Raw genomic sequence first — 23536 nt, forward strand, 5'->3', positions numbered from 1 at the left:
GTGGGATTCTCTTTAGGAGAGCATAGGGTTGTCCATAGGATTCAGGTTTTGGAGACAGAATTCAGTTTAAATCCTGACACTGCTATTTACTGTGTAGCCTTGACAAAAAGGAGCACTTGTATTCCCTGTGCCTCAGATTCCTCCTGTATAGGATAGAAGTGTGATGCCTGCCTTCCAGGGCCACCTCACGTTACTTAAGGGAAACATTCACAAAATTATATTCACAAAGTGCCCAGCCCAGGGCCTAGCATAAAACAAGTGCTCAGTAAGTGACAGTTATCATTAATCTTATTCTTTGTACCCGGGACTTGGGCGCCAGCCAGTAGCCAAGGCAGAGGAAGGGCATGGTGAGGAAGATGAGGAAGGCAACAAAGAGCTTCCAGATGGTGGTGCTTCCACGCCAGCCGGCCAGGTTCCCACACCAGATGGAGGACAGAACTTGCTGGCAGATGGGGTGTGCTACAAACTGAGCAGAGAGGGAGCATGAGCAGAGGCGTCACCGGGCAGGGCGGGAAGGGGAACATTGGGTGCATAGCCCTTATTTCCCTGCCACTGGGATCGAACCACCCCTCTTTTCTTCCCACACCAGCTAGCCCAGAAAAAAGGCAGCTCACCTGTCATGTGACCATGGGCAGACCCCCCCCCACCCCCCCAGGCCTTGGTGTGTGAAGGAGAAAGCTGAACTCAAAGATTTTCCTGGACTCTCTGGATCCCACATTTTTTAATCTAAGTCAGGCAGTGGTGGGTAGAACTGGGTACCCAAGACCCAGAACCCCTAGGGTTCCCTGCCTTCTTAGAGATGGGGGCACCAGCCTGGATGGCCTTGAGGAGGGGAGAAGGGGGAAAGTGGGGTTTGCCATGTTGGGGGCAGGGTCAGGGGGCCATTATGAAGGAATGCTTTTGGTTAAGCTCCTGGTGGGCTAGGGTATCTGAGGGTGGAAAGAGTGAGGAGCAAGGGCTGAAGGAAGCTAGAAAAGAAGGCTGTCTTTAGCGTAGGTGGGAGGGTGTCCAATGAGACAGGGAATAATGGAACCACTTGATATTTAAGCCCTGAGAGTTCTAGCCAAATATTGCTTTATGGAGTGGGATTCTAAAGTCTAACAACAGAAGAAGACTGGACCAAAGTAACTCAGCAGGCCAGAGGCAAAGCTGAGTCTAAGACCCAGATGTCCTGCTCTGAAGGTGGGTTCCTGGTGGGTAATGGGTTTTCTGAGGGCTGGGGAGAGGTTTGGGGCTTAGATAGAAGTTAAGAAGGGAGGGTTGGGGACCCACAGGGTCAAGGGCTTAGATAGAAGGGTGCTCAGAATCAGGGTCTAAGAGGGTCCCGAGGGCAGGAAAAGGAGTTGCTTAGGGTTAGAGTGGGAGATACCTAAAGGTGGCAGGGCAAGGGCTCAGGGCAGGGAGGGGGAGATGGTAGGGCCCAGCTGACCCGCTTCTGGTTGTAGTTGACAGCTAGCCGCAGCCGCGCCAGGTTGGGAATGCCTTCTTCAAAGGCCTGTCCGAGGCACTCAGCCTCAGTCTCGCTGTCCTCTCCCAGGTCGTTGAGCACTGCAGTGACCTCACTCTGGTTCCGGCACATGCCCAGCAGCTCAAAGCCATAGTCCTGGCTCAGCGACTCCAGGGCAATGTATTCAGGCTATAGGAAGGCAGGCGCATGTGTGCCTACCACCCTGTGGACCCAGGCCCATTAAATCAGGCCACAACCCCCCCAGCAATGGGCCTGGCCACCTCTGTCCTGTCCTTGCACAACACTTCCTACATCTGGTGTCGCTTGGTCATTGATTTCTTTCCTCTCTGCCACCTCACCTATCCTTCTTGCTATAATGAGGTACCTCCTGTGTCACTTTGCTTATCTGGTGCTATCCTTCTCCCATCCCTTGCACTTCCCTTTTCTAGTCCCTATGTCCTGTCCCACTTTTACTCCTTATGCCTTTCATGTGCTCAATTAATCTTTTTGAGCACCTATGTGAGAACCTGTGCTGGCAATTTTAGATGTGGAAATGAGTAAGGCAGTTCCTGGCTCCACTTTGTCAATCCTACGCTCAGTTCTGCTTGGGGCCCTTACCCCAGAGAATCCAGGCTAGGCTTTCAGGAGGCCAGGTCTGAGTGCCAGCACTGTCCCTCAGGTGGTGTCACATTGGGCAAGGCTCCTCCCCCTTCCAGGCCTCAGCCTCCCTGCTGTAAAGTGGAGGTGCTAATTCTGCTATGCCTCCCTTTGGGCAGCCGTGAGAATGGAGGGAAAGTCCTCTGGAAAGGAGTGCCCTTTCCTGCTAGCTGTGCAGTGGGGGCTTTTCACTCTCCCAGCCTTCCACACCTCCGGGTGGGGGCAGCATGCTCTTTCCCCAGCTCTCAGGGCACAGGCCATTCTTCCTTAGGCCTCTGTTTTGATATCCCTGTTGGTTTCCCACCTAGTGATAATCTTGAGGATGGGGACCAAGTCTGGCTTGACACACAGGAGATGTCAGTGGATGAGTGATGGACTAACCAGACTGGTTGGACCAAGGCCTCGGGCCAGTCCCTGCCTCCAAGCTGTACTTCATGCATTCTCGGTCCTTCCTGCACAGGGTCTCCCCCACACTCATCACCACCTATACTTCTGCTACCTGAGAGCCTTTGCTTGGACTGCAGCCACACCTCAACCACCTCCCTGCTCCTCTTCAGTTGTGTTAAACCACCCACTTCTGTATGTAAACTTAACGCTGCTTCTTCCAAGGAGTCTTCCTTGAACACAACAGCTGTAGCTTTCCTGACCTCTGTTTTCTGGGCTTTGGAAACCCTGTTAGTACCATCCATAGAGGCACTGAATGAGGTTGGGTGTCCTGGGAGTGTCTTGTCCCCCTTTCTGCCCTCTCCCTGCTTGTGATCACAAGCTTGAGAGCCCCAACATACAATGCTTTAGGTGGGAACACACAGCAGGTACTCAGAATTCTGAGACTTACTCTACTGAACATCATCTCCAAGTCTGTCCAGCTGCTTTTCTTTCTTTTCTTTTAAGAGACAGGGTCTTGCTCTGTCGCCCAGGCTGGAGTGCAGTGGTGCTGTTATAGCTCACTGTAACCTCAGGATCCTGGGTTCATGTGATCCTCCTGCCTCAGCCTCCTGGAGATGGGACTACAGGAGCACACCACCATGCCTGGGTAATTTTTAAAATTTTTGGAAAAGACGGTCTTGCTATGTTGCCCAGGCTGGTCTTGAACTCCTGGCCTCAAGCAATCCTCCCACCTTGGCTTCCCAAAGTGCTGAGATTACAGGTGTGAGCCACCGCACCTGCCCAGCTTTTCTGTTTATCTATGTTCTCTCTCTTCCCTCAGACAGACCCAGGGCTCCCCTAGGGTGGGGTTGTGCCCTCCTCATAAGACCAGGTGCCTCTAGAGTGACTGCTCTCTGTCATTAGAATGAAATCCCCCTCAGAGTGGGATTCTTTGACTCCTTGTCATCAAAGCAGAGATTTCCTAGAACAGAGACTGGGCCTCATCCTCTTTCTGTTGCTTCCCACTTCCCAGAACACCCACCATAAGCCCAACCATGCTCCAGTAGAGGAACAGATACGGGGCAGCAAGGGCAGGGGAAGAATGAGAAACCAACCTTAAACTCGGGTTCCTTGCGTGCAAGGCGCCTGAGCTCGCGGCTGAGCTGGAAGGCAGCCAGCATTGCATCCTCACTGGCTAGTGAGAGGTGGGCCCTGCTGGCAATGCCACGGTACGTGTTGATGCGGGACAGGGAGAACTTCAACAGGTCATAGCGGCGGGCGTTGCTGCATTCAAGGCAGGCACAGGAGACTGGGTGGGGCCGGGCAATGGTGTGGCCCTGGTCCATGAGCAGCTGTGCGATCTCATACAGGTCCTTCTGGCAGGCCAGGGTGAGTGGAGTGACACCAGGTGCAAAGCGGGAACCATCAATTGATGAGTCAAAGAAAGCCAGTGAGAAAGACCTAGTGTCTACTTTGCGACCCTTCTCCCGTTCCAGCCGGGCCAGTAGGTGATGCACTACTGCTGGCTGGTTTGTGTCCACAGCCACTAGCAGGGCTTCGTGGATCTGTCGGAAGTCAAACTTGACATTGGCCAACAGCACATCAGTGATGGCCTCGTGACCCAGGCGGATGGCCAGGTTGAGAGCTTCCCTCCAGGAACGGTCCTCAGCCTCCTCCACATTCCGCAGGGGCCCGCCCGACCCGCTGCTTGTGGCCTCAACCCCTGACTCCAGCAGCTGCTGCACAAGACCCAGTCGGCCCTCCTGGATGGCACCCAGGAGTGGAGGTGGGAACTTGAGCTTTTTGTTCACGATTTCGGTCCAGTTAGGCTGTGGCTGGATGAAGGAGTGAAGAGGTGGGGCCTTGAGTTTCCAACTTCCTTTGTTTTGGGGCCTCCCTCACTCTTCTACTTCTAGCCTAACCTTCTATACCCAGCCACCATTATATTCTTCCTTGTCCCAAACACATACTGGCAGAAATCGTCATATTCACCATTTTACTGTGTAGATTCTCAGGTTAGGAAAGTGCCTGGATGGGGTGTGACCGGGAGCTCCTTCCTCAGCTCGACTTCTACCCTCACAAGAACCCCCACACATGGTGATGGGGCCACATGTGGGTATCTGGAGAAAGGGTAGGTTAGAGCAGGTGACGGGGCTGCACGGGGAGACTAACCCCACATGCAGGCACAAAGGATCCGTCCAGGACCAGCTCCCATCTTGTTGACTTCATCTCCCAGCCAGCCATCCCTCTGAAAGTCCCAGAGTCTCTGTGAAGGGCAGGTCCAGACATGTCCACACAGAAGGGTCTTTGAACTGGGCCTTCTTCCCCAACTCCCTCAGCGCTGACCAGGACTCCAGCAGGATCCCAACCCCCCAGCTTTGCCCTCCACTGCCTTGGAGGGCACTTCTGCCCCTCAGTACTGCCTTGTCCCTCTTCTCTGCCAGGCCCAGCCCCATCCTCACTGCTCTTCTCTTCTGGGCCCAGGCTCAGGGTTCCAGGGGCCCTTCTCCCACCCAGAGATGACTACCACCTGCCTGGCAGCTAGGGTGCCCTGCCACCCCGCTGGGCCAATCTACTGTTTTATTCACAGCTAGAAATGGGCCCAGGATGGGGCAAGAAAAGGGAGTAGAAGGCCTCTTACCGTGAGGGGGTCCATGGCTGCACCCGCCTATGCTGGCAAGGACCGATAGACTGAATTCCTGTTGTCTGTTCCCCTGACTGTGCCCAGCATTCTCTTTCCTACACACTCAAAACCCCGCCCTGGGCCCTCCTTTTGCAGGACCAGCTGCTCCCACTCTGCCCTGTACCCTGGGGACCAGGGGAACTTATGTTAGTGCTACACAAAGAAATCTTCTGGGAAAGGGAAGAGAGGCATATTTGCTCAAAGAAGGTGGGAATAGAGTTTGGAATGTCATAGCTTGAAGGGACTTTGAGATCCTCTGGTCCAACTACCTCAATGTGCAGATGGGAAACAGGATTTGCCCAAGGTTCCACAGCCAAGCCTAGAACCACTCCTTAGTCATTAACCCATCAGTTCCCTATAATGTATGGGAGGATGGAAGATTTTTCTCTCTCAGTTACTGAAGGTTAATTCTGGGCCCCAAGATAAATAACTTGTTTAAAGTCACAGAGCAGCACCATTACCTGATTATACATGGGAAAGGAACCCACAGAGGATACTAAGAGTCAAGTTCACAGGATGCTGGATGTCAGTCTCATGCTCAAAACCCACTCTCACATTCCCAGTACACCAAAGGATCTATCTGTCAGGCAGTGTTTTTCTTTTCACTGGGCCTCAGTTTTCCTTTCAAGAAAACGGGCATGAGAATGCGCATCACTCATGTACAGGAAGATATTCTGGATAGTGTCCCAAGCCCAGAAGTTCCAAGGGGGAAAAGAACAGAGCTGTCCTCAGGAGAACTGGGTGCCATGGTCACAGAAGCCTTGACAACTGGGCATGGGAAATCAGGCTGAGCGCAGAGGTGCCCTCAGGCAGAGTCCTGAGGGAATGAGTGGAGGGAAAGAAGGAGGGAGGCTTGGCCTCATCAGCCCTTCTCAGCTGTCAAGAGGTCCACTTCCCAGTCTTAGTCATACAGGGTGGGGGCCCACACCACAAGACCTCATGGCTCATGCCTGAGGGACTTCCCCACACGCACTGGCATGTTCTTCTACTTCTCTTGCTGAGAACTGCAACTGGCAGATAGGGCACTGGACCCAGGAAATGGGTGGTGAACTCTCTGGGGAAGACAGGGATGAATATGGTGACGAGGTCTCTCCACAAGTGGCAGCGTGCAGGGGAAGACTCTCAATGCTGAAGGAGCCTGGGGGAGAGAAGGAGGTAAACAAAACTGAGCCTGCTCCCAGGCAGGATCCCACCCCCAAGAACTCTGAAGGAAATTTCTGCTGCCAAAATGCAGCTGTTTTTGCAGAAAATTTACCATGGTTGAATATTTCACACCAGATAGACACTATGATGTACCCATCAAACATTCATTGAGTGTTTATTATGTGCCTAACAGTATGCTGGGAGCTGAGGGATACAAACCCAGGCTTGTCCTTATGGACTGTGGAGTTTCCTGGTAAAGGTAAGCTATGAACACAAATAACATTGATACAAAGCAGAGGTGAGAAAAGCTAAGCCCGAGGGAATTGGAAAATGCTGCAGAAGCTCAGTCAGGAGAGATTATCTGGGTAGATCAGAGAAAACTTGGCAAAGAAATACCATTTGAACAAAGACTTAAAGAGTAAGTAAAGTCTGGACATGGAGGAAGAAGTTATGAAGGAAATTCTAGGCCCTCTCTGATGGTGTTTTATATTATTTGGTTTCATGCTTATCCTTAGGGCAGGCCCCATGTCCCTCCCTCAGCTCAGCCAACACAATGAGCAGGTGCTCAATATAGACTTGTCTTGAATTACACTCAACTAAAAGCATAGTTACATTCCTGGGAGCTGCAGAGATCACAGAGCCTAGGAGTCCAAATTCAAATGCTCTTGGCAGTACCCCCAGATCTCCCATTCCTCCCTCAAGGAATGCCTGGTTGCCACATAACAACCCCCTGTGCCCAAGCATTTTACCTGCACAGATGGGGCACTGTCCACTATCCTGGCCACCACCGCTTTGGGCCTGGGGTCGGTGTTGTTTTCTTTGCCGTGTCCTTGCTGTCCCCCTCCCGTTTGGCTGAGAGTTAGAGTTGGATGGAGGCCTGTGAGAAAGAACAGTTAAAGACCAGCTGTGAGTAAGAGGCTTACAAGGCTGAAGGAGCCTAGAATCAGGGCAAAAATAAGTAGAATAGTTGATGTGTACCTAGAAACCCTGGGTTGGAGTCCTGGTTTTCCCATTTGATATGTAAGACTTGAGGGAAGCCATTTAACCTTTGAACATCTGAGAATAGAGATTCTATACCGCCCTCAGGTTTTCTTATTATTTTTTATTGAAATATTAATATAATACACATACCATAAAATTCACCCTTTTAAAGTATACAGTCAGTGGTTTTAGTATATTCACAAGGTTGTATAATCACAACTATCTAATCTAGAACATTTTTATTACCCCTAAAAGAAACCCAGAACCCATCAGCAGTCACTCCTCATTCCTCTGACCCATAGACACTGGTAATCTCTAATCTACTTTCTGTTTCTATGTATTTCCCTATTCTGGACGTTCCATATAAGTGAGATCATACAATATGTGGTCTTTTGTGACTGACTTCTTTGATATAGCATAATGTTTTCAAGGTTCATCCATGCTGTAGCAGGTGTCAGTACTATATTCCTTTTATATGGCTGAATAATATTCCATGGTTCAGGTATGCTACATTTTGTTTACCCATTCATCAGTTGATAAACACTTGGCTATTATGAATAAAGCTGCTAAGAACATTTGTTTATAAGTTTTTTTTTGTGAACACCTGTTATAAATTCTTTGGGGTATTTACCTAGTAGAATTGCTGGGTCATATGGTTACTCTATGTTTAGGTTTCTGAGGAACTGCCAAACTGTTTTCCAAGGCAGCTGCACTATTTAACATTCCCACTGGCAATGTATGAGGGTTCCAGTTTCTCCATATCTTGGCCAACACTTGTTATTGTCTATCTTTTTGATTATAGCCAGCCTAGTGGGTATGAAGTGATTACTGTGGTTTCGATTTGCCTTTCCCTAATGACTAACCATATTGAGCATCTATTTTTTTTTTTCTTTTTGAGCCGGGGTCTCGTTCTGTTGCCTAGGCTAGAGTGTAATGGTATCATCATAGCTCACAGTAACCTCAAAGTCCTGGGCTCATATGATCCTCCTGTCTCAGCTTCTGGAGTAGGTGTGACTACAGGTGTGCCTCACCACACCCATGAAATTTTTTTTTTTTCATTTTTTGTAGAGATGGGGTCTTGCTATTGTCCAGGCTGGTTTCGAACTCCTGGCTTCAAGCAGTCCTCCTGCCTTGTCCTCCCAAAGTGCTGGGATTACAAGGGTGAGTTATTGCATCCAGCTTGAGCATCTTTTTATGTGCTTATTGGCCATTTGCATATCTTCTTTGGAGACAACTCTATTCAGATCCTTTTTCCATTTTTAAAATTAGATTATCTTTTTATTGTTGACTTGTAGAGGTTCTTTATGTAGTCTAGATACAAGAACCTTATTAAATATATGATATGTAAATATTTTCTCCCATATTTTATGGGTTGTCTTTTTACTTTTTTGACAGTGTCCTTTGAAGCAGAAAATATTTAAGCTTTTTTTTTTTTTTTTTTTTTTGAGACAGAGTCTCACTGTGTTGCCCGGGCTAGAGTGAGTGCCGTGGTGTTAGCCTAGCTCACAGCAACCTCAGACTCCTGGGCTTAAGCAATCCTACTGCCTCAGCCTACCAAGTAGCTGGGACTACAGGCACGCGCCACCATGCCCGGCTAATTTTTTCTATATATTTTTAGCTGTCCGATTTAATTTCTTTCTATTTTTGGTAGAGACGGGGGTCTCGCTCTTGCTCAGGCTGGTCTCGAACTCCTGAGCTCAAACAATCCGCCCGCCTCAGCCTCCCACAGAACCAGGATTACAGGCGTGAGCCACCGCACCCGGCCAAATATTTAAGTTTTGATGAAGTCCATGAGATGCAGTGAACTCATCTCCAGATTCTGGTTCACTACAGGCTGCCTCCTTGCCTAGAGACAAACCTGACAACATGTGGACAAGGGTATCTTTTCTCCACTACCCTTAGGTGCAGACACTAAGAGATTAAGACTCAGACACAAGGATACTCTCTGACCTAACTGAAGCCAAGAGCAGGGAGCCAGATGCGGTGGGTCGTGCCTATAGTTCCAGCTACTTGGGAGGCTGAGATAGGATGATCGTTTGAGGCCAGGAGTTTGAGACCAGCCTCAGAGATATAGTGAAACCATATCTCTTAAAAAAAAAAGAGGCTGGCGCAGTGGCTCGCGCCAATAATCTCAGTGTTTTGGGAAGCTGAGGTGGGAGAATCATTTGAGGCAAGGATTTTGAGACCAGTCTGGGAAACATAGTGAGACCCCCCATCTCTATAAAACATAGAAAAATTAGCCAGGTGTGGTAGTGTGTGCCTGTAGTCCCAGCTACTCGGGAGGCTGAGGTGGGAGGATCGCTTGAGCCCGGGAGTTTGAGGCTGCAGTGAGCTGTGATGAAGCCACTGCATTCTAGTCCAGGTGAGAGAGCGAGACCCTGTCTCAAAAAATTAAAAACAAAAATGAGTGGGGGAGGAAGGAAGGACAGCCACATAAAGGCAGTAAGGTTTGGGGAGGTGATTTGGGTCTTTCATGTCAACCTACTTACCTTTGGTCCTGCACTTTCTGTCTTTTCATCCTGCCCACATCATTCTTGGAGTTTTGCTCCTCTGCTCTGGGCTCTGTGTTAGAAATGCTCATTAAATCCAGCTCATTAACAAAAGGGTCTTCACATGTTTCATTCTTTTAAGAATATTCTTTCTACCCTCTTTGCCTTGCTAATTCTTTCTCACTCTGCAAGTCTTAGATGAAATGATATGAATAATTTCTATGAGGCTTTCCATTATGCTTTTCCTTGAAAGTACTTACCACAGTTTTAAGTTTTAAATTTATTTGTGTGACATGGACATGTGTTTTTCCATCAGGGTAGGAGCATTGCTATTTTATTTACTGTGGTATCCCTGGCACCTAATACAGCACCTGGCACATAAGAGATGTTCAGTAAATATCTGTCAAATGAATGCTAATAAAAAAATCACCATCTGTCTAGTTATTCAGAATTTATGAAACACTTTGTATAGCATTTAATATATTTCAAAGTGCTTTCATAGCTCCAGTGCCCAGCCTGTAATAGTACCCCAAAACGATTAAGTTCCCTTCTGTGCTCCTTCTCTTAAAATGAGACAGCTTTCCTTATGTGGTAGACAGCTTCTGAAATGGTTGTTGCCTCCTGGTGTTCATGCCTCCCCTTGAGTGTGGACTGGACTTGGTAACTTGTTTCTAATGAACAGAATCTGGTAAAAGTGATGGGATGGCATTTCTGTGACTAGGTTACAAAAGGCTGTGACTTCTGTCTTGCTAGTGTTCTTGCTCTCTGTCTCGCTGGCATGCTTCCTTGCTTTCTTGTTTGCTCATTCTGACAAAACAAGCTGCCATACCGTGTGATGCTCCACGGAGAGGCTCTCGTGGCAAAGGAACTGAGGGAAGCCTCAGTCCAACAGTCATGGGGAACTGCATCTCACCAACAACCAGGTGACTGACTGAGCTAGGAAGCAGATCCTTTCTGGTTGAGTCTTGAGAAGACTGTAGCCTTGTGACAGACCCAGAGCCAGAGGACCCAGCTAAGCCACGCCTAGATTTCTAACCATCACAAACTTTAAGATAATACATGTTGTTTTAAGCTACTAAGTTTTGGGGCAAGTTATTATGCAACAAGAGATAACCAATAGGCCTTATTTTTGCAATGAAATAATATACTCATTATTTCACTATTTTGTTTAGTCCTTTGAAATGCAGACAAACCTTTTCCTTTTTAAAAATTTTCCCAATAAAACAATGAACCATCCTGTTTTCTTAACTTTTCAATGAAAACCCTACTGGTTTCCTCTCTCTTACTGTCTAGAATAGTACAAAGAATAAGAGCTGTAGGGTTCAAATCCTGGCTCTGCCTCTTATTAGCTGTGTGACTCAGAAAATTTAACCTCCCTGAATCTCAGATTCTTTTGTAAAATGAGGATAACAATATGTACTTCATAAGGTTGTTGTGAACATTAAGTAGGTAAAGTCCGTAAAAGTGCCTAGCAATGTCTAGTGCAAAGTAAAATTCTAAAATGTTTTTTATTCCTTTCTTCTTTTGTGGTAAAACTGCACTATTCCCCTATCTTATTTTTCTAACAAACTACATATACCAAAACCTTGATTTAATTATCTTTCTGAGCTAATCACAGAACATTAATACTGCAAGAGGACTGGATACTATTTGGTTTAATTCCTTCACTTTCAAGATGAGGGAATTGAGGCCCAAAGAAATAAGGATTCCTGTTTCCTAGATTACTAGGCCCCCCTCTTTCAATTACCATACAATATTTGATTTCCTTCTGGTAACACTGAAAAGTGTCTTTTCTAGCACATGCAGTCATACTTGTAAGCCATCCCTGTATAGCAGTGGTATATTCAGAGAGAAAGGTCATTGCTAAGGACAGTAAGGAGCAGGTCAGGGGCCTCACCTGTACTATCTGGAAGACTAGTACCTGGTTCTACATGGTTGTTCTTCAGGCTTGCCATGCTGGCTGGTGTCCGGAGGGCAGCCGAAAGCACCATGCGGGCTGAACGCCCCAGACCCCCTGGCTGCAGCTGTGTTAGTATGTTCCTGAGCTCCGAAATTGTCTTGGTGTTCCTGCAGGGAAACAGAGTATGTGGTTTCACTCGGGACATAGACCCCATTCTGTTCACCTAAGTAAATGGCATCTAACTAAGAAAGCTGGTTTGATATGCAGATAGGGTTAGGCTTAGGGTATGTGATGAATTCAGCAAACCCAGGCTGGGTTTGTATGCTTATGAATGACTTGGTAGCCGTTTTTTCCAAGAGAAAGATCTAAGAAGAGGCTGGGAGACCTCCACTCTGGCAGCTACGTACGTCTGGGGATCTGGGAAGAATGTCCTCCTGATGGAAGGATTAGCCAACCAGGGGCTGGGCCCAGACTCCTGAACATCAGAAGATCCCTAAGAAGAAAATGGAGACACATGAAAGAGCAAGATTCACCACTAGGGGACACTGCTACCCAGAGCCAGGGCCTACTTTGAACTGATTGAACTATTTTGGGATATTTATCATTATTCTCTTCTAAATATTATTTAATTTTCAGTATGATTTGTGAAAAATTTTGTTCACCTACCAATTTTAGCTACCATGTCTAGACATCTATAAAGAGAAGTGTGTGTATATAAGCATGTATGCATACAAAGGTAGCACATCTCTGGCATTAGCCACTGTATCTATCACAGGTATTTTATAACCTCCTTGCTTCTAGCTCCAGAAATATCTATGTGCAATAATCTCCCAATAGATCTTTTCTGCATAAAGATTTTATCTATGTCATATGCTACTGTTCCTTAATTCTTTGTCAAAATTTATCTGTGACTATCTCCTTTTTTATTTATCCAAATTTCCTTTCCCCCTTACATTGAAATTTTTTTCTTTAATTTTTAGCTCTATTCTTCCATTTCACCATAGATTTTTTCTTTTTTTTTAGAGACAGGGTCTTGCTCTGTTACCTAGGATACAGTGCAGTGGTGTCATCATAGCTCACTGCTGCAACCTCACACTCCTGGGCTTGAGTGATCCTCCTGCCTCAGCCTCCCAAGTAGCTGGGACTACAGGCACACACCACCATAGCCAGCTCATTTTTCTATTTTTTTTGTAGAGACAGGGTCTCACTCTTGCTCAAGCTGCTCTCCAACTCCTGACCTCAAGTGATCCTCCTGCCTTGGCCTCCCAAAGTGCTAGGATTATAAGCACAAGCCACCATGCCTGGCTCATCAGAGATTCTTTTAAAGGTAAAGGTTTTTCTTGCAAAGCATGGCTTTGGCCTCATTCTACAAGCTTGAGATGTATTATCATTCTCATTCACTGTTTAATATTTTCTATTTGTCATTACAATCTCTTCTTGGACCTAGCATTAATTTTGAAACATTTTGTTTAATTTTCCAGGGTTTTCATTTTTTCTTTACCTTCCTTATGAATGCCAGAGTAAATATTACTAGAAAGGTACGTAGAGATCGCTTATTTAACCTTAACTCTAAATGAGATTAACCATTAGGGATCGAGCTTCTGAGCACAAGGTAGTTGGAGTCAAATGGCCTGGGTTCAAATCCACTCCAAGACTTATTTGGCAGTGTGACCGAGGATACCCCACTGAATTTCTCTGTGTTTCTGTGTCCTTATTGGAAAACTGATTACCATAATAAGCTATTTCATAGGGTTAAAAGCTCTTATGTTCCTTATGTTCTGCTTTTATTATAATAAACCAGTTAGAATGATACATTAGGAAAAAAGCCTATGACATTTCAGACAAATTATAAAATTGAGTGCCATCAATTTGTTTCCATGTCCCATCTGTCTACTGTAGAAATGTTTCAGGACCTCCCTTCACCACTGTTTCATGAGGTACCCACATGTATGTTCCACATTGCTGTTGATGTTCAACGCCTTTCTGACCCACCTCTGGAGTTACTGACTCTCTTCCTTCTCTGTCTCACTGTGGTCCTCAAGGTGCAGAGGAATTTAGATGGCCAAAATGGAAAAGACTCCGGGAAATCCTTGTTTATCCTAAAACTAGGGTGACCATATGTCCTGGTTTGCCTGGGACAGTTCTGCTTTATGTCTATTGTCTCAGTGTAATTATTAATAGCACTCTCTTTTGCCCTTAAAGTGTCTTAGTTTTGTTGATAAATTTCATGATGACTCTATCTACAACTCCCCTTTGAAAGGTCACTTATATAATCAACATTTACACTAAAAGCCTATTTTGCTCTAGGCATTGTTCTGGGTGCCAGGAATGTATTAAAGAACAAGACAGACAGGTCCCTATTCTCAGTTTCCATTTTATTGAGTTGCCAAGATCTCAGAGATCTAGCTCCATTCATGTCAGTTCTCAGCACCACAATATTGGAACCCGATAGAGCAGACCAAACTGCCTTCCTCCTTTGGTCCTTTTATTAATACTTTTTTTTTTAGCCCTTTCCATAATGGAAGAACATATCTCAGACCAAGCTTGACTTTGTCTCAGTTCTCTGGGTCTCTCCTAAAGCTGTACTACAAAAGCATCTACTTTCTTTCTCTTCCTGATGCTGTCTCTTCTTTTTCTCAGAACTTCAACAGGAGTGACTATTGTGAGGTTCACTCCTGTGAACTGGAATTCCTTTGGATGTCAAATGTTCGAAGCTTCTAAGAAATGTATTGTGTGCATAGGAAGGAGAAAGGTGTAATAACAGGAGACTTGATTTCTAGTCTGTACTCTGTTCTGACTCATCGTACAACTTTGAATATGTAAAAGTTTCCCTATGTGAGATATAAAATGAGATGGTTGGGGCATGATGATCTCTAAGTTTTTTTTCATCTCTACAATTCTGACTTAAGCTTTGTGTGATTATACTTCATATTTGTAAGTGAAATATGATAGAGGGAACTGGCTTGGAAAGATATAAGTGATAAGAGAGCAGCAGGAGAGGAGTCAGAATAGGCTTAAGAATGTAACAGAGTAGTAACCCCTCCTCCCACAGATATGGAAGGGAAATATTAATAGTGGGGAATATGTAACAGAGGGAATGGTCTGAAAAAAAAAAAAAAACAGCAAAAATATTTTCTGTCTCTTTAAAACATCCTCCACTCCTTTTTGAGAACTAAAACCTGCATCCCTGCCTCAGGCCAGGGGTTGGGAGGAGCAGGTTAAATCTTTTGTTATTTGTGCTAAAGGAGATGGCTCAGCTCACACCTGGTAAAAGGAGGTCCAGGGTGGAGGTCAGGAGATTGTCTTCAGCTGAGATGGGACAACCAGAATCATCAACTGTAATTGAATAGTAATTGCCTGAAGCTGAGAATCCATCCTTTAAAAGCTCTGTATTTCTGCTTATTATTAGGATGATGGCATTTCAGACAGGAGTTTCCATCCTCCTCTTTTGCTGGCAAAGTAATAAAATTTCTCTTTCCTTCTCCTCAAACCACTTGTTCTCATTCTTCTGATGAGGGCTTGGGGACAAGTGGCTGAGCTTTTGGTAACAAGAAAAAAAAGTAACTAGAAAATTGGCTGAGCTAGGCATGGTGGCTCACACCTGTAATCCTAGCACTTTGGGAGGCCTAGGTGGGAGGGTTGCTTGAGGTTAGGAGTTTGAGACCTTGTCTCTACAAAAAAAAAAATTAGCCAGGTATGGTGGCACATGCCTGTAGTGTCAGGTACTCGGGAGGCTGAGGTAGAAGGATTGTAGGAGCCCAGGAGTGTGAGGTTGCACTAAGCTGTGATGGTGGCACTGCACTCTATCCCAGGTAACAGAGCAAGACCCTGTTTCCGTAAAAAAAAAAAAAAAAAAGAAAACTGGCTGAGAAAATGGAAAGTAAACTGACATAACTTCAAGGCCAGAAACCCATACCTCTTCTCTTAGGAGTACAGACATATCCCATTTTATTGTGCTTCACTTTATTGTGTCTTACAGATATTAGACATAATGCTATTGCACACTTAATAGACTATAGTATAGTATAAACATAATTTTTATATGCATTGCGAAACCAAAAAATTTGTATGATTCACTTTATTGCAGTGGTCTGGAACCAAACCTAGAACATCTCTGAAGTATGTCTATATATGTGTGTTGTACAGCAAGAAAAGCAGGGGGACAAATGAAATTGCAGAGCACATATCTAAGGCTATAACTTTGCATGGCAGGTGGGTCAGGGAACAACAATGATGGAGGGACTGCAAGGGAGCCATGGAAGTTTTAAATGTTGAAAGATACAGTCCCCCTAAGAACCTAGAAATAAAGTATGAGGTTAAGTTTGGACTCAAAAAGAATTTCATTATGGCTAAAGAACAAATGATATGACAGCTTGTGTACACTGTATTCAAGGCTCACACACTTGCATCTTCTATGTGTGAAAGAGGGAAGGAGAAGAATTCTCTCCTACCTGTAAGAAAGGGTATCAAGCCCACTGATGCTTGCATTTGTGTGTGTGTGTGTGTGTGTGTGTGTGTGTGTGTGTGTGTGTCCCTCAATCAAACCTCAATCAAGCACCAGCTTCTTATCCAGAAACCTGAAAAGGGAGTGAAAATATTAAATCCTTGCTTCACCATCATACATACCTGGCTCAGGCCAGAGCTCACAGGGGCTGAGGGACCCACCACAGGGTCATCTAAGGAGTCCAGAGAGGAACGCACCCGCAGAAAGGACAGGCCAAAGGACTGATGACGTATAAAGGGCTGGGAACAGGTAAGGCGAAGTCGATCCCATGCCTCTTCCGAGGCTGGAGCCAGGAAATCATCTCAAGGAAAAAAGAGAAAGAAAATGAGCACTAAAAGAAATGAATACAAGGGGGGGGGAGAGGAAGAGAAGGTCAACACCGAGGAAAGGAAAGACAGGGTCTATATAGCATGAACTCCAACAGCAGGAAGGATGGGGGTAATAAACAAGTGTCCCTCAGACTTTGGTGCTCAGGTATTGCCAGGCAGGCCAGCCAGGGCCTCTCAAACCTTGCCTTCCCACTATCACTCCTCTGTCACAGTTCCACACTATTCCCAACATGAGTATCTCCTCATTCTTCCCCTCTCCAGGGACTTCATCAATATCTTATTTGAACAGGAGGTACCTGTAGTGCTGGAGTCTGGAGAGACCATTTGCCCAGAAGATTAGATGAGATAAACTGACCCTTCCTGGACCATAAGACTTCAACTTCCCTCACACCACCACGTGCTCTACACACTGACAGTACCACATTCCAGTATCACAAATCCTTCACCTCTTCAATTCCTAACACTAGCCAGTCAGTACTTCAACTCCTCCACCTCATATGCCCCTCCAATGTCACTCTTCCTTTACGACATTACAAACACCTCCAACTTAAACATAGACAAATTCTTACAAGACTGTTAAGTCCCTAGAGGTCAGGCATCAGATCTTATGTTTCTACTGCAGTGCCTAGTGAACACAGAGATTTGCATAAACAGAATTCAGGAAACACTGTATGCTACATAACTATAACCATCACATAGCCTGTTATCACTTACATAAACATTTATCCTACACCCACACTTATACACATTTATACAAACAAAAACAGATTAATCAATAAGTATGTGTAAATATAAATCCTAGTTCATAAATCTCCCCAGCTATCCTGCATTCTCATTGTGCAGACCTCCCACCCAAACATACCTCTCACTAACTGCCCAATCACCCCAACAGATATAACTAAGCCCCCGCACAGGCTCCCTTGCATGGTCTACATCTAACAGCACTTCCAGTCCTCTACAGTACTGCATCTCTCTTTTTCATAAAGACTCCACTCCACCCTCCTTTCTGCTTTTGCCCTCTTTACCAGCTTTAAACATGCGGACCCCTGAGCAATTCTTGCCCTGCTTTGAGTCAGCTAGGGACATCAGCATGGTTGCAGGAAGCAGGGTGACGAAAGGTCTGTCCAAGGACCAGGAAGAACGGCCCACATCTATTTGCAGGAAAGCACAGCCACAGTTACCTGGGGACAAAAGGTTGAGAGAAAAATAAAGGTGATGGGACAACTGCAGACAAGGGAATAGGATAGGAAGAGGAAATCCTCTACCCTAGAGCTAGCTACAAGCCAGAAAGGTCTAGTAACATGTGTAGTCCCTCAAGGAGCCAGTAACTGGAATGGGATGAGACCCCAGCCCACTAAATGACACGTTTACCATGTTCCTCCCAGCTGGAAAGCTTCCCCTGATTGAAGAGACATGGGCTTCCCTGTCCTCTGGCCCTGGCAAGCAGTGCTAAATTCTGCGTCTCTTAAATCCTTGCAAGGAAGCCCAATATCTCTCTGTTCTGACAAAGCTGAGACCAGTGGTCTTTGACAGTTCTCTATTCCAGAGGATTCTATGGACAACCTTCTCGATCCATAAACTCCTATGCACCCTTCCCAGATTACCCTTGCACAGTTCATCCCTCCACTCCATCCCTCTTGACCTAATATTTAGAGGTGTATACATATCCTATTTGTTGGCACTTATAATTATGTCAACGTCCTAAGGCTTTACCTAGACCACGCAGATCAAAGTAGGGCAGGTATGTTACATAATTCAAGGAGCGCCACTCACATTGTATACTCTGTGAATGGAGCCCTTGGGGTTCTCCACACAGACCTGGCCCAAGGGCAAGGGCCACATTTCCCTTCATACTCAGGTAGGACTTATTCTGTGAAAGCTGCTCAGCCAGGATGAATGGAGACATACTAGTGGAGTGGTTAGAGGGAATGTCACTCCTGTGCCCTTCCTCACAGGTTCCTAGGCCCTAGAGAACTCACCCACATCAATGTAGCCAATGGGCACTGCCCTCTCCAGCTGTAGCTCCACTTTCAGTTGCCCACTCTTGTCCTGAGGGCAGCTGAGCCAAGGTCTTCTCTGACTGTCTGGGTTCAGCAAGTTCTCTACAGGATACTTGGGATCCTAAGTTAGAGCAGGAGAAGACTTTCACTGAGTCTAGTGGAAAAAGGATGCCAAAGAATGAGGGGTCCCTGCAATCCCAAACCTTTCCAGACATCCTAACATGATAGAAAAGGAACTAGCTTGGAGTCCATAGGAATATAGCTATCATGTGCCAAGTGGTTTATAGATACCACTGTCCTCTACATCATTTACCAGACTACTTCGTTTAATTCTCATAACAACTCTTAGGTGGTTTCTATTATTACTTCTTAGTTAACAGATCAATAAACTGATGCTTAGAGAGGTTCAGAAACTTATCAAAGGCCATAGGCCAAATAGCCAACTGAAGCAGAATTCCCAGGTTTCTGAAACCAGAGCTCTTAACCACCATACTATACTATTTCTTTTCATTTATAAAACCTTTTCAAAGACATTTATCTTCATATTTATCCTATGAAATAAGAAAGGCAAAGATTCGTTTTTATGAACCTGACATTGTGAACATAGCAGTTTTTATTTTACAAGTGAAGCTTAGATATAAAGTGATTATTCAAAGTCAACATTAGTGATATTGAGATATAAATTACGAGTTCTAACTCAAAGTCAGATATGTTTTGGTTGAGAAGCCTTGAGCAAACGACTTTATTTCTCTGGATCTAAATTTCTTCACCCATAAGTAAAGGGGGAGACTAGACTCGTGGTTTTCAACCTTGCTTTTTGTTTCAGCAAAAAGATTTTTTCTTTTAACTGAAAACTTACACTGATATGTGAGTGTGTGTGAATGATTTTTTAACAAATAAAAGCAGAGGTCTGGTTAAAACATGGGTTGGGAGCCTAGAGACATGCTTGTCCCCCTCCCTTCCACTTCTAGAAGTGGGTCCCCACAGAGTGCAGTTTGAAAACCATGATGTTAGAAGACAGCTATCGTTCTCTAGAATTTTGTAAGGCTGAGCGTCTGTGAAGAAAACTGTTTAGGCTGGCCATGCAGGTAAGGAGGATAATAAGTGTAATTTTTATTTCATTTAAAATAGGGGTTAATATTTATTATATTAGTTCTTAAACCCCCAAGGGTCTTTGTGAAATGTGTGAGGATGTTTTTGATTGTCATAACGACTAGAAAGTAATATTGTCATTAGGGCTTGGGGACCAGGGATGCTAAATATCCCACCATGCAAATGATATTGGTACAAAATGCAGACATAGCCCCCCAAATGCCAATGGCACCCCTTGTCAAAGACCAGGGTAAGAGAAGAACAGATGGGAGAAGGGGTAAATGGACAGAGCAGAGTAAAGGGTGGGAAGTCCCTAAGAATTGCCGCATTGGATCAGGCCTGGGCTCAGGGCCTAGGATCTAGCTCTAACTGGGATATTATAGAGCTTTTAGGGAAAAAGCTGAGATTACACTTGATGGTGGTGGTGATATCCTCACAGGTCAGGGATTACTTCAAGTGTCCTGGCCTGCTCTTAATGACAGAGTGAGCAAATTACCCTTCTGGGCACCCTGGTGCAGATTCTGGGCCTACAACCTTGTCAGCTCCCTTCAAACTATGGGCGGAATCCTGAGGGTGCTTCCTTCTTTACTTTCAACTTCTAGGAACACCTCTTTTATGCTTCCTGCATTTCTCTGGGAACAACCTGAGGGCAAGAGCTGTTTCTCCTCTTAGACTCTGAACTCTCAGAGAAGGCACAATGTCTCTTCTATTAGATTGGGAGTTTCCTGAAAGTGGAGCCACATCTCCTATTTTTCTCACTCCTTTCAGTCATCAAGAAAAAAATCATGCCTGCAAATTAATATACCTGAGAGGAAAATGATACCACGTGGCTGATCTTCACAGGCGCCATAATGGGCCCAGCAGCTGTCCCAAGTACAAGGCAAAAATGCTTTCTCCCAAGATTTCTTCTGTCACCACTTTGGCACTGCCTATGTTTTGGTCCTGTCAGCGTCCAGAAAACAAAGAATCCTCACATTACTCCTGAAGAAGAGAACAAAAGAAAAATTAACTAGTTGTGGCTGTGACAACAGGAGATATTTGCAGCAGTTACCCCATTTCTGATGACCAACACGGGCCTGGTGGGCAGGGAGTAGATCTGGACCAGCTGATGAGACTCCAACAAATGTGAAATCACTGGAACACAACCACAAGGCAACAGAGCAGCAAGTACAAAATAACATATTAATATGTTAATGTTGGATTTATATGTAGGTGAGCTCCCAAAGGGATGAATTGTGCCTTAAGTCATTCATCTTCATATTCCCAGAGCCTAGCACATAGTAAGGATGGGCAATAAGCGTTCAACTAAATATATGATACAACTCTTTTGTTTTCTTTCTTCCCATAAAATTAATCTTCCTAAATTAGCTTTTCTTTAAGTTACTCCTCTACTAGAACTTTTTAATGGCTTGTTGATATATGCAAATTCCTTGCCATATAGTAGGTACTTAATAAATATTAATTCAGCTTGGCTCCTCAAAGCATCTACAGTATAGATCTCTGTTTACTGCTTCATCTCCTACCATTCCTTTCATCAGAGGATATGTTTTACCTATCATTGTTTTGTTTATTTAATCTTAAAAAGTTCATATGGGCATTTGCACATTGTCTTTTGCTAAACTTTTTACAGAAAAGTTTAAATATTATACATATTAGTATAATAAATTCTCATGCATCCATCACCTTGCTTCAAGTATTCCTTGGCAAGAAGAGTTTTAAAGTTGTCTGAGTGTCTTTAGGTGTGATCTCTCTTCAAATGTTTATACCTGTCCATTTTACTCATGTTTGTTGCCCACCTGGTTCCTGAAAATGAGTCTGTGACCTCTGATGTATTTCTGTCCATAAAAGTTTTTTGCTTACTCCATCAAAATTTTTTTTTCCTACCTCCAAGATTTTTATCATGACATTGCCTCTGCTTGGAATGCTCTCTTTCCCATTTGTCAAATCTAATGCATCTTTGGTGTTCAAATTTCACCTCCCCTCTGCTTAACCAGCTTAAGGTAACAGCTCCATCCTGTCAATTCTCATTTAGCATTTAACACAGAGTGCCTCGTATTATATTATATGGGTAGGCTGGGCGCGGTGGCTCACGCCTGTAATCCTAGCACTCTGGGAGGCCGAGGCGGGCGGATTGTTTGAGCTCAGGAGTTCGAGACCAGCCTGAGCAAGAGCGAGACCCCGTCTCTACTAAAAATAGAAAGAAATTAACAGGCCAACTAAAAATATATAGAAAAAAATTAGCCGGGCATGGTGGCGCATGCCTGTAATCCCAGCTACTTGGGAGGCTGAGGCAGTAGGATCGCTTGAGCCCAGGAGTTTGAGGTTGCTGTGAGCTAGGCTGACGCCACGGCACTCACTCTAGCCACTCACTCTAGCTTGGGCAAAAGAGTGAGACTCTGTCTCAAAAAAAAATAAAAAATAAAAAAATAAATTATATGAGTATATGTCTTATGTCCCTTGACAAATTGTAAGTTCTGGGAGGACAGGCTTCATGTCTGACTTATTTCTGTATAACCAACGTAAGAGGGAGAAGGATATAGTTCCTGATTTGCAAATGTCTGCTAAATGAATGACCATGAAAACTGATCTTTAGGCAGGGTGCAGTGGCTCACATCTGTAGTCTCAGCACTTTGGCAGGCTAAGACAGGAGGGTTGCTTGAGGCCAGGAGTTTGAGACCAGCCTGGGCAACATAGCAAGACCCTGTCTCTTCAAAGAAATAGAAGAATTAGCCAGGTGTGGTGGTGCACACCTATAGTCCCAGCTACTCAGGAGGCTAAGGCAGAAAGATCACTTGAACCTTTAAGGATCACCTTGAACCAGGTGTTTGTGGTTGCAGTGAGCTATGACGACGCCACTGCACTCTAGCAGCAACAACAGAGTGAGACCCTGTCTCAAAAACAAAACAACAAAAAAACCTTCCTGTCTATAGAAACATGAGTAGACTTCAGAAACAGACTCATATAAATGAGAACTTAAAACCAGTTAGGTTGATTACAAGATAGTGCTGCATCATGATTCTGATGAATAAATGGTGTTCAGAAAACTGGTGGACAATGTGAAGAAAAATAAAAGTAGATCTCTAACTCGTAACATATCTAAAAAATTATACCCAAATGGATCAAAGACAGAAACATGAAAACCAATAAGACAACATAAACCAGATTAAAATACAAATGACTAACTGAAAGAAGGTATTTGCAACACATGTAAACTTGGAAAGTATTCAGAAAACATTTTTTTTTTAACTACAAATCAGTAAGAAAATGGTAAGCAACCTGATAGAAAACTGAGAAGATATAAACATATAATTCGTGTAAGATAAAATCTGAATGACCAAAAAACCCATACTAAAAAAATCCTTAGCCTTTCTGGTCACAAGGAAATTGCAAATACCATTTCTTACCTGTAGGACTACCAAAAACTTAAAAGTCTGATAAAATAAAGGACTGGCAATAATGCAGGAAAATGGGACTGTTTAAAAACACTTTCAGCACATCTCAGTTCTGACTAGCCACATTTCAAGAATACAATAGCCACATGTGGCTAGTAGCTAATTTAGTTGAATAGACCAGCTTTAGAGAGATATATATGCAGAAAAAGACACATACAATGTTTCTAACTGCACAAATCATAAAACTCTAATGTCTATCAATTGAGGAATGGATAAATGAAATGTATCATATAATAGAGTACTACAGAACAGTTAAAAGGAATGAATTAGCTGTAAATGTATGTAAACATAGGCCTCAAAAATATTGTGTGAAAAAATTAAGTTACAGAGCGATACATAGAAAATATTGTGTTAATGACACAATACAATACTACATATTGTTTACAGATATACATATAATATTTTTTAATAGACTGGGAGTTCTCAGTTAATTCATAATAATAGTTGCTTCTGGGGAGGATGAGAGGGTGATGGGCTTGAGAGCAGAAGAAAC

The 23536-nt window shown here is 44.5% G+C and overlaps 1 protein-coding gene across 1 annotated transcript in view; it reads right to left on the reverse strand.

The window, feature by feature from the left end:
• Positions 1-20442, reverse strand: part of LOC105811387 (short transient receptor potential channel 2-like) — a 33270-nt gene extending 12828 nt beyond the window's left edge. The window contains 13 exon segments of the mRNA XM_012645570.1: positions 302-466; positions 1430-1636; positions 3586-4305; positions 5278-5323; positions 6180-6291; positions 7046-7173; positions 9767-9839; positions 11664-11833; positions 12074-12159; positions 16293-16471; positions 17525-17680; positions 18479-18620; positions 20397-20442. Of these exon segments, the coding sequence (XP_012501024.1) occupies positions 302-466; positions 1430-1636; positions 3586-4305; positions 5278-5323; positions 6180-6291; positions 7046-7173; positions 9767-9839; positions 11664-11833; positions 12074-12159; positions 16293-16471; positions 17525-17680; positions 18479-18620; positions 20397-20441 (2229 nt within the window). The 5' untranslated portion in view covers position 20442.
• Between the last annotated feature and the right edge of the window lie 3094 nt (positions 20443-23536).

This window comes from Propithecus coquereli, unplaced genomic scaffold (genome assembly GCF_000956105.1).
Source record: "Propithecus coquereli isolate 6110/MARCELLA unplaced genomic scaffold, Pcoq_1.0 Scaffold235, whole genome shotgun sequence".
Classification (NCBI taxonomy): Eukaryota; Metazoa; Chordata; class Mammalia; order Primates; family Indriidae; genus Propithecus; species Propithecus coquereli.